This window comes from Cygnus atratus, chromosome 1, assembly GCF_013377495.2.
Source record: "Cygnus atratus isolate AKBS03 ecotype Queensland, Australia chromosome 1, CAtr_DNAZoo_HiC_assembly, whole genome shotgun sequence".
NCBI classification, from domain to species: domain Eukaryota; kingdom Metazoa; phylum Chordata; class Aves; order Anseriformes; family Anatidae; genus Cygnus; species Cygnus atratus.
This window is the reverse complement of record NC_066362.1, coordinates 164,788,279-164,800,313: the sequence shown is the minus strand read 5'-3', so window position 1 is coordinate 164,800,313 and position 12,035 is coordinate 164,788,279. Positions and strand designations below refer to the sequence as shown.

The following is a 12,035-nucleotide window of genomic DNA, read 5'->3' as shown; positions in this document are numbered from 1 at the left end:
TAAAAAAAACAGGGGAAAACAACCCCAGCAAATCAGATGAAAATATGTTTTTCCACCCAGGGTAGATATCATTCATACACAATTGCAATCACAGCAGATAAAGATTTTCAAAAGTCATGAAGTCCTGGGTTTCATTATGATAAATTTCTAGATTCTAAACCAAGAAGAAAAATAAAATGAAAAGGAGACTAAAGTCTTTCAGTCACTAAGTACAAAGTAAGAAATTTCTGTTATGTTATTCAACTTGTTACCCCAAAAAAGATTTTATTTTGATGCCAGATACTTAACCCTTGCAAGTGCTCATATTCAAGATACTTATGTTGCCTTATACAGCAGCCCCTGTAGTTTTCCATTTACAGAAGACTTTCCCAGTTAATGTCTATCACTTCTGAATGCCTGTTGCTGAACACAGAAAACATCAGTCACAAGCTTAAAAAAATGCCTCTCCACTAGAATTTTATAGTTTGTTTTTCATCCACCAGAGGGAGATAATTAGCAATATTGACTTTTGATGAATGAGAGAGCTGGTAATTGTCATCATCATTGCAACCAGACCAGAAGATACAAGAATATTGTAACATACTTGCCCCCCCTCCCTTTTTTTTTTTTTTTTTTTTTTGCATACAACACTTTCCATGGAGACATATCGGACTACAAAAAATAGGATCCTGCAATTAATATTTTTGGAATTCTATCTTGTAATGTATTTTGCAAGAAATCAAAAAGGGTTGTGGATTCATATTTGAAGTCAGGTAGTTTGCCTTGACTTTATTAGATATTAATCTTCTATCTTAATTTATTTCCTATAATAGAAAGGAAACCACGCTTTGAAGTATATAAGAGAATGAAAACAAAAAAGTTTTTTTTTAAGTTAAAAAAAAACGGCAAAAAATATCAACACAGAGGAAGGAAGGAACACATGAGAAAGAAAGACCATTTCTTGATCACTGCTCTCTTTTTATGATCCATTTTGAAAGAATGCATCTTCAGGATAACAAAAGGAAGAGCTGTTGGTTTTTTTGGCTCTCAAAGTTTAAGAGAAGTATGACAATGAAAGAGTACATATATATAATACAAGCTGTATTACACTCAGTTGCAATAGCATTACTACAGTCACCTCCATTTAACTGTACAGACTGGAAAGTGATGGTAAGACCTCCTTATTGGGGTACTTTTCCCTCTGTTCTTACATCACATAAGTTGAAAGTGCACAATTGACATAATTAAATTGAACATGATAATGATGATTCTATGATAATAGTATAACAATTCTAGAATAAACAGAATAAAAAAATGAAAATAAACTCAGCTGTTACCTTCGATTCTTTCACAAAGTTTGTGCAATGAATGCATTGGGCAGGCCTCACACAGTTTAACCTGTGTCTTGGCATTTTGAAGAGCTGCAGCGGTGCTAAAGGCTTGTTTCAGGGTAAGCATTACCTCATCAACCTAAAGGGGAAGGAGCAAAAAGATAGCATATAAACAAAAATCCACACTATATACATCAAATAAGGTTTATAAATCACATCGAAGACAGGCGTTTTGCAATCAAAGAAACCTGTTTGTTGTTTTCTAAAGATTTCAAGGTTGTATCCCCAGCCTATTCTCTGAAGACGAAGGCAACGAGGTGTTAACTGGATGTTTTTCATGTGTTTTCTGAAACTTCCAACTACTGTGCTTATAGAGGCCTTAGCAATGTAAAGAACTTCAAAAGGTAAAAGGACATATAAGAATAGACGACAGAAATATGTATTTAGAAAGGCCTCCACATCTAGCTCCCATTGCATCTGGGATATGTCCAAAATCTGCATTTCCTAAAGAAAAAAGGTACCTAGAAACTCATCCGTCAGTATACTTGAAAAGAGCTTTAGAGCTGTACAGTAAATTTCCATTAATAGCAAAAATGATAATAAAACCACAATTTTGGAAAGCAGTTTATCATGTACTCATTGTGCAAGGATCTCAGACTATGTTACCAAGATTCTGCTGTTGAACTGCACCACCTCTTTGGCGTGAAAAAAATCTTCTCTGGCAAGCTACATTTCCATAGTCTGCACTGAAATATGAGTTGTATGGATGCTCACCATCTTAAAGTTCGTTTAGAAACTGTGATTTTGTAAATCATACTGCAGCAACTCAAGGTTACTGACTAAATAGAAAAAAAACTTTCATTTCTTTTCTTTAGCTTCGAGTTTCTCCTGCACTTACTCCTTCTCAATTATTTTAGCACAAAACCCCACAGACCTCTCCTGCTGGCAGCCAGGAGCTTCCCACAGCAGTTCACTTTTCTCCAGACCAAAAGACTACCAGACTGGCCACCAGCTTCACTGCAACCAATAACTCATCTATAATTACTGCTGACTTACCTTGCAGTCTGCCCTGATCTTTTCTCTTCCACTACCATAAATATAGTAGTGCTATGTTCCCACACATAGAAAGGTCAAAAGTTGACAGGATTTCTCCTCACCCATTCAAATATACTACAAAGCACTTGGAGTTTCCGTGTTTGTATTTTAGGGCAACACAATCCTTATTAAAAGCTGTTTACCCATGTCTTTGCATTAGCATGGAAAGAAGGAGGCAAGATTGAAGACAACCTTTGAAAAGAAATAAGTATTCTACTTCAGAATCATGTCCTTGATCTTACCTGTTGCACTGTATAAAAAGGTTGAAGAAAGCTGAAACGTGAGACAAAAATCATGCAGTTTAACATTGAAAATATACAAGCTCTTTTGAAGGTCTGTCAGTTGCAAAAATAAAATATAATAAATGCACCTGAATGTGGAAACTTGAATTAATTGTGGCCTGATTTATGATTTTTTAAAAGAGTTTTAAGCACTACAAGTATTTCCTCAATGCTCTCCCTTCTTAGCAATAAGGCAGGCCGTTGAAATATGAATGTCCATCTTGTAATGCTGATATGTAATTCTTAAATGTAAGTTAGCAAAGATATCTTGAATGGAAGATACACAGGACAGCGCTAAGCGCATAGATTCTGACCACACTGAAATCATGAGAACTGTAGCACAGGATGTAGCTAGGTTTAGAGCCAATATGCACAAGACTACTAACATAGTCTGGCAGTGTAGAATCCAGACAGCTCTTGTTTTTTACAGCTCTGCGCTGCTGCTAGTGTCAAAGAATTTGTTCATTTCGTATTGCAATGTGGACGTACCCACATACAGCAGTAGCTGACTATGTAAAAGGATTCATAGATATGTGTTTTCTTTATACACCACATTTTAAGCATCTTTGAACTAAATTATTCATGGTCAGATTTATCAATAAGTCAGGTGTAACATCTCATGTTAGTACAAAGAGTCAGCTGATCTCATAACAAACTCTTATCCTGATAAAAGCACAGCCTCAGCTACCATCGTACACCTAGGGACATTACTTGTTAGAAGCTTTACTGACATAAATCTATCAACTCTCAAGTTGGCTACCGGATTTAGAAATCACATTTTCAGCTAGGTAGAAAGGTGATTTTTAAGTTTAGTTGAAAGAGTTAACAGCTGTTAGCACAGCCATAAGTAGCAAATATGTTTCGGAACAGAAACCAATTTCTTTTTAAGTGTCAGAGTTCAAAATAAAAATGCAGTAGCCAGAATAATTTCCTGTAAGTCTCACATTATTAAACTATCTCTATCAGTTAAATCGCTGTCACTGAAATCCTCAACTCATTGATACATACTTCATCAAATGCCCATTGGACTTTTCATTTGGATACATCCACACATAACATGTGTGAACTTAGGTTTTCTGCTTCTTTGATCAGATGCTGTTATTTTCCTCTCCTGAGGAACAAGAGAGACTACAGCAAAAACACAGAAGCCACATGCAGGATCAGGCCAGTAGTTGAAACCCTACCCGGAAAAGTCTGTTTGGGTTTAATCATCAGCTTTGTTACTGATTCAATACATGTAATTGTGTATTTAACAGGCAACCAAGTGTCTCAACAATCAGAAATGCAAGAGTTAAAATCAAATACAAAGTCCAAATATGCTTGCAGCCTGCGTGTGAACTCATCCATCTGGACTCTTTCCATTTGTTACTAATAACCACATGGTAGAGTACCAGGATAAGGCTATATATGAACAGAATGTATGTGTTTTCTTTTTCTTATTTTCAAATTCATAGTTGAGATCTCACACCTTAGAACATGTGATCACTGAGTCTCAGCTGATATAGCAGAGCAGAGATTCCCATGGCTTAGGAAATGCTTTAGACATGCTCCAATGGAAAAGTTAGGATAGCTAACTTTTATACTCACCAGAGACTCACTTGCACACTGGAACACGTAGCAAACATACTGGCTTAACCCAGGTTCAACAGATTCCCGGCAAATGAAGCCAAAGTGATCAACATGTTTTATACCCTAAACAAAACAAACAAACAAAAAGTTTAAAAAGGAGTTTAAAAGAGTTTAAAAACAGCACTAATGAACTACTTTACAAACACCTTGGTTTCCAAAATGAAAAAAAAAAAGTGACCAGACTCCAACACTTGCCAACACAAAAAATTGAGAAACTATAAATACATCCTCCTAATGATCTATTACACAACTACAACAGTTAATTTTTCATTAATTGTTTTTTTGCATTAAGAAGGTAATAGAGCTCCTAACATGAGATAAACAAAAGTCATACAGCAATAAATCTGGATCTGAATGTCCTCTAATAGAGGAAACTGAATGGGCAGCCAATGAAACAGTCCTAGGCTGTATTTGGAATTGCCGCTGCAGTGAAAGTTGGATGCAGTGAGCCCACACTAAAACATGGGACCGGAGGAGCATCAAAGTAGTGACGGATCTTCTCTTTCCTGCAATGCAAACCTGGACTACACCAAAAGGAGCACAGAATGAGCGGTGGCATGTAGAATTACAAGTGGATTCTTAAATTCTTTGTTTCGAGACTGAGTTACATACCAGAAGTTTCAAGAATTACTACTCGTTACTACCGATGTTTTATTTCAAGATCTAACTGCTAGTCTAACTGTTTGAGAAGGAATGTTGCCTTGCTAAAAACAGCACTGAGAAGATCAAAGAGAGCTGCTTCCTAAGAAGCACTATATTCCCAGTCTCGATTCATGGAACATGACTCACTATTGTTAAAGCTCTTGCCAATGTTTTTATCGTCTAAGTATGGTAATAGCAGATTCTCTCCAAAAGAAAGCCTAATTCCTCAAGTTCAAATACGACAGAAAGCAGAACTCAGCTGCTTGGATCTATCTCCAAAGAAAACACCTATATAGCAAAAGAGGGGAGGAGGCAAAACAACTTGCCTGTGTGTACAGAAAACACTCTAGACAAAATTGGTAACATACTACGTGACAGACTGAACATATTGTCACTAATCCCAGTAGATTTTAAAACTAAAAACAAAATTCCAGAGGTTACATTTGTGCTGCTTAGGCGAAACTTAAGTACAGAGACCACCTATGATGGCACAAATGCCATTATTTTACTGTAGTCCACATCAATTCTGATTTAACTGAACCCATTTTCCTCTAACATGCAAAGCCTTCAAAGGCAGAAAATGAAAAAGAACAGATGTATACGCATATGTTCATCTCTATAAGGGCGAACTGTTGCCTTGTTTTGCAAGAAAACTGTATTTACTTAAGGCGGATGGGAGAGATGCTGGTTCCCTCATTGCTGACAGTGCCTGAGCATATTTCCTGCTGTCAGATTTGTCAGGCTGCATGGGAGAACATGTGGTGGGGAGAAGGACTTGACATTTGCACCACTGAAGCTGTAAGTAGCATTAACAGTAACTCCACCACTTTTTCTTTAAGAGGGGGGTGGCCTGGCTTGTCATGCCAAAAGAACACATACCTTTCTCATTTTTCTCAGTTCTCTCAAGGTCAGCAAGGCTGAAACAAGAATATTTCTACAGATGTCTGATAGCTGAGCTTCACCAGCACACACAGGGATTTATCATCCATTCTGCTGCTTTGACAATTATGCAAAAATGTGGATAATGAACTGAATGCAGCCAATCAACCATACTTAAGTTATAGAATAAAATAAATTTATTAGGCCAGACTAAAAGAATCCAGAATGCAAGCTGAAGAGAACATCTCTTTTTCATCATTCTTGAAGCTCAGAAGAACAAACATTGCTAAGCTGCAGTCTCACAATATGCAGTAAATAGCTTCCCCATAAATCCACAACAGAGAAGCCCTGTGGCTAGCACTGAATGCTTAAAAGAAAGACTGATGAGCAACCAAATCCTTAGCCTTGAACAAATTAAATGTTTCATTTCTATTGAACATAGAAAGAAAAAGAAAAAAAAAAAAAAGACTTCTCTAAAGTATCTCTTGCATTAAATGAAGAACCCACAGTATTGTCAGTGCCTGTTTGAGTTATTCAAGCATGCAAAATAACAAAAGCTTTGCTCCAAATGAAAGTGAAATCTAATCTTCCACCTCCAAAACCCAACATGCAGCATTACCTGACACTACTGGCTGCACACAGTTATTTTACTGAAGGAAAAGCTAGGTGTCAAAGGTCTACAATGATCTTGCTGGTCTCCATCACACTTTAAAGTTAGCTGAAAAATGTTTTCTGCACTTAGGAATTTTGTTTCCCTGTTACAAGCATGTAAAATTGAAGTGTCACTTTTACTGCGCTCAATACACCCACAAAGGGCGGGCAGGTGGAAGGAAGACTCAACCATCTGCAAGTTTTGCTCTCCATACCACTGCTTTGAGAATCTTTCTGATCTGTATTTATTATAAAGTTATTAGTAGGCAATTGTTTGATCATTGTTCCATTCTGTATTTGCATATGCCTTTCTCCACTCTCAGCAGCAACATGAGTTGTAGTTAGACTCTACATAAGGACCTGGGCCTATAAGTTGATAGTTTAAGGCTCCACTTGATTCAGAAGTACTGACCAGTTCTTAATTTGTATTAGCATTTGTAGCACAGTTATGCAAGAGCAAATTTGTTATTAGCATTAAAATGAAAGCACTTGGGGGTGAAAGGAAGGTTTAGAGTATGCCTGAAAGCATACTTTAAACTACAATAATAACGTTTAAGGTGGCCTGAAGTGATGCACCTGCATAGGGAATGGCAGAAGGTTAAAAAAAAAAAAAAAAAAGACCTTAAAACAGAAAGTACCAGAAGTAACAGCTGATGAACAAGACAGAAAGAAAAATCCCTCAGCCCTGATGTTTCACTTTTTATGAGACACATGTATACTGGAGAAACCTAGGTTCATCTATTACCATATATTCCAGAAGAAATGATGTAGGTAAACTGCTGTTTTTCTGGAGGACTGATCTGATGCTCTCCTCCCTTCACTCCCGAGGCTTTCAGATCAGCAATTCAGAGACAGCACTCCCAGAACATCCTAAATGGAGATTAAGCTACTACCAAAGTAAATCCAATGCTCTCACAAAGCAGAACAGTTTATACTTAGCTTTCTGACCAACGATCAAAGTTACCACTACTGCATCTCACATTGATTATTCTGTGTTCATCTTTTCTGTATTTAAGCTCTTTCGGAATGACATTGCTTCATAAGCAGCTGCAGCAGACTTGAAGTAGTGATGGCAAAAAATTATAATAGTGAGAGCTGTTATTCAAATCAGGATTGCGCTCATCTGGTAGCAGTTTCAAGTAGATATTGCACAAAAATTATGCAATCATAATTTAATATCCAATTTCTTCTGTTGTACTCCCCAAAGAAGTCAGTAACATTTTGCTGTCAAACATGATGCGGGGCTTGCATCACAAACCTGCACAATCTCCCCAAATCCACCCTATTTTTAAATTAAGGAGCAAATGGGGCAAAGCAGCAATCTATTTTCATTTGTTGTGATTTAGACAAAGAGGATAAAATATTTAAAAGTGGCCTTTGAGACTGAATAAAGGAGAGCAGGACAGAATGCTAAAAAAAACCTCCACATTTCTTTTTTCTGCTTCCTGTATGTTAGCAAGGCAACCAAGCTGAAGAACAAATCGATTCCTTTTCTTCTGATAATCTATACTCTGCTTCTTATTAATGCTTACCTGAGAACATGAGGAGATATCTTTAAAATTCTTTTCAAGCACAACAGATTTGGTGTCTGGACTGATGAGGTTAACTTCAAATCTTCCAACCTTGAAAAAAAAAAAAAAAAGAGAAAAATAAGAAAGTCTAGTTTATGACTGTTTTGGAGGCACAGGGCACAGTGTCAGCAGCAATAAAAATGTCAAAATCTAGCCCTTTCTTGTTCACATAAAGTACCTTCAGCATACCAGCTCACTCAGCAGGAATAAGGGTGCCATAATTTAGCCTCGATTGAGCAAGAGTATTTCAGAACAATACACTCAATTCAATAGGAAAAAAGATTTGGAAAGAGGCTTTGGGTTTCTTGTTTTTTGTTTTTTTTTGTTTGTTTTGTTTTTTATAATTTTGAATTATTTTTGTCAAAAGATCACATGCTTGGCAGATAATACCAAAACCTTTAGCAAACAGTGTGGCTAAATTATAAGGTCCAATATAGAAATCAGCAAAACTATAGAATTTGTGGGTGGTTTTGATTTAAAACAAACCCAACACCATAACAGCTATTCCATAGATCAACTGAGAAACTATGCTGATCTTAAGGTGATACTTTAAGTTTTTGTAACAATTCTGACTGAGAAAGTGGAGGTTCTGCTACAAATCCTTCAGCTTTCCCAAACTGCTTTGCAAGTGTATGGAACTTACTCCACAGAGCTTCAGGAGTTTTACAGCTAAATCTTTTCATTACCAGGGATAGCTGCGGCTTTCCAAAGGGCAATGCATTCTCACTTCAGTTAGCATTTCCCCAAGAGAATGAAAGGCAAGAATGATCTTTAATGCAAATCGAATGACAAAACTCAAGCATTTAGCTCTCTGTTATTTTAAGTTCCAAAGATCTTTCCTTTTATGGGTCACCTCCTCTAAGTGTCCTTTTGTTTTCTCAGTACAAGCTCTGAAGATGTCAAATACAATTCAGGCAAGAGAAGAAAGAACTCCGAGGTCTGAAGCAAGAAACCTTCAGTGCAAGCAGAGACATTTGACTACTCATGTGGGAAAGACAGATGAGAACAGTTTGACATCAGTGCAAATTATAAAGAGCTGGCTCAAACATAAGGCTGTGAACTTTGGGGCTTCTTTTTAGTCATACAGAAAAGATGATTTGTTCATAAGAAAATCTTCATGGATTATCTTTTCGAATAAAATACTTTTTTCAGCTAAGTCCTAGATCTCACCAGCACAGATGAACCAGGATCACATATGAAAGTCAGCTCTGCCCCTTGAAATTCTGTTCTTGTCCATGAGCAATTCCTTTTTCTTAAAATTTACCTGCACTCATGAGTCATGCTGGTTTCCTTAAAGTGTTGTTCCTAATTGTGTTTCAATCATTTATGAACATATGCATAAATATTTCTGACAAATCATGAAACTATACCGAATCCATGCTAAAATAAGATGTAAAATAATACATGGAAGATAAGTCTTACAAGACTTGTCTCAGCTTCAAACTGCACAGGTGAAGATGATGTACAAAACCAACATGAAATCGCTCATCCTAGGACACACCTGAAACAACATTGTCCTGTTCTTCTCAGAATCGGAGGGCTGAACATGACTGGGTGCACTTGCATGTCTTCTGCGTGGCTGTATTTTCAGGTTTGCATCGTGAACCCTTCTTTGCATAACTGCAGTGACACTGCTGCACCGGGAACGAAACTCCTGCTGCTCATCAAAGCCAGAGTCCTCTAAAATTCGCTCTGGAAATGAGCTACGTGTGCTGGCCAGGTTGGTCAAGTTGGTCTGGCTGCCAATTGTAAACATCGCGGCATGTTCTGTGGTGTTATTTGGGCTCTCCAGCTCCTCAAATGGGCTATCCAATGGAGAAGATGGCACATTTCCTTCACACAGGGGTAAGTCCAAACTTGACTCATTATTCCGCTGTTCATTTAATAGTTTCAGGCGCTGACGCTCATGAAGGCTGAATTTCTCAATGCAATCATCAATTAATGACGAGGGAGCCTTCTTGTGAGCCACCGTCACCTTTCCACAGTACAAGACCTCAAATTTTTGAGAGTTATAGAAGGCATCTTCACTATCTTTACTTGGTTTGGCATCTTCTTTCAGTGCTGCTTTGGAGACTTGTCTTATGCTGCTGATGACATCAGGAACCTAAGGGATAGATTAAAAGATCCCTTTAGCAGACACGAATGAGATAATAGACAGTGGTATCCCCCCCAAAAAAATGTTACTGTAAATATCCTCACAGGTTATTTCTTCAGTACAGTGCACTAGCTTCTTGGCTGACAACATAAACATAGTACAGAAATTGCCTGTGCAAAATTTAGAATGAAGTGGGAACAAAGCAAAAAAGTTTCAGTAAAAATACTATAAATTGTTTTAGAATCTAAGGTTTTAAATTACCAGAGCAATGAGCTTAGAGTCTACTGACAAATGTTTACATATTTTTTCCTTTTACTTATACTGCCTTCTCTCTTTTGCAGCCCTCTTCCTACATCAGTGTCTCTTGCTGATGTGTTTTGCAGAGGGCCGTCATTGTTTCTTTACTTTCATTTTGCAGAGCCAGACATTCTGTTCTTAGGACAGCTGTGGAAACCACATTTTGTGCACGGAGAGAGACCAGTAATGCCCATCAGTTTCAACTGGCAATTCTGTGATACAGACAGCAAGCATATGGAAATGTTACAGAAGTACCACGTACATCTGAGAGAGCATGTACATGACAGCATTAGCTCTCGTTTATTATCTACTACAAAAGCTTTACCTAGTCCATCCTATGACAGAGCTTACTTTAGGGTCTCATTTCCCTGCTTTCTCAGTCATCACACAATTAAGAACACCCAGATCTCTCTTCTCCACCATTGTTCTTGCCTACAGCTTCCTGCTATGCTCTGTAAGGCCAAACTGCACATCACTGTGGCAGAAACTCTCCATTTCAGACCTGTATCACCCAGTCTTTTAAGGCCACGAGGCTCTTCCTCCATTTTATCCCAATCACTTTGAAGGATGTCTGCCTTCAGTATCGGCATATTTAATATACAAGTTCCTTTTTCATTTTGCCTTCGCTGAAAAAAGCCAAGACTCATCCAACGCTACTGACAGGTGACCAGAGTGATTCTAGTTCCTCTTTCAACAGTACACACCTCTGCTTAACCCAGGTCTCACCTCTGGCAGACAAAATAATGAATGGCGTCATGGCACACACATTTGGAAGGCTGCTAGTTACAATAAGATCAAGGGATGATATCTACCCTAGTTTCACCACAAAACAAGTCAGTTCTCCACGCTCACCTAATCCAACAATCAATAAATAGTGTATGTTGTATACCATACAGCCTTCCCTCACTTGTATAATATTTGAAAATGTCTTTCAAAGTTTTGGAAAAAAAGAAAAAAAAGAGAAGATAACTCTGAAGTCACACCTTAGTAAATAAACCATGTTTCCTACAGTATCTTTTTCTTCCAGTCACAATACCATCTGGAACTTGCTAATAAGGCAGTGATCTTATAAGCCAATACTTTTGCAAGTCATAGTAGAAAATTACCTTGTCTTAACCCCTATATCCCATTACACACTTCTCCTCAACTCAAACCTGCTTCCACTTCATTTGCTTCAAAATAAAGTTCAATTACTCTATGTTCTACTGACCATTTGGCTTTCGTCCCTATAGACATCATCATCTCAGTTTTCAACGACGCCAAAAGTTAGGCTTGATACGGTGCAGGCAGTAGACTGTACTTAATCTTTTTACTCGTTCTCACTGATGGCTGCTTTACCATTGCCCACTGTCCAGCATTACCATTTACCATTGTCCAGCTCAGCTGGACATAGACAAATCTCATGCTGATTCATCTTCTGAGATACATCTTTTTCACTGATCATTTTTCTTCTCATTCTTTCAATGGTTTGTGCTTAAAGACACTCTAAAGTTTAAATCCCTTAGCTCTTGATTTTAGCAAAGTTCACAAGCTAGCTGAATTTTAATTAAATTTCCCTTTTTTAAATCCAAAATGTGATACAGTA

General features: G+C 37.5%; 1 protein-coding gene across 2 annotated transcripts in view; it reads right to left on the bottom strand.

The window, feature by feature from the left end:
- Positions 1-12,035, bottom strand: part of TBC1D4 (TBC1 domain family member 4) — a 109,447-nt gene that overhangs the window by 35,950 nt on the left and 61,462 nt on the right. For both annotated transcript variants that reach the window (XM_035561289.2, XM_035561290.2), the window contains exons 2-5: positions 9,560-10,162; positions 8,020-8,109; positions 4,274-4,378; positions 1,317-1,449 (exon numbers count right to left, since the gene is read on the bottom strand). In XM_035561289.2, the coding sequence (XP_035417182.1) occupies positions 1,317-1,449; positions 4,274-4,378; positions 8,020-8,109; positions 9,560-10,162 (931 nt within the window). The remainder of the gene's footprint in view (positions 1-1,316; positions 1,450-4,273; positions 4,379-8,019; positions 8,110-9,559; positions 10,163-12,035) is intronic.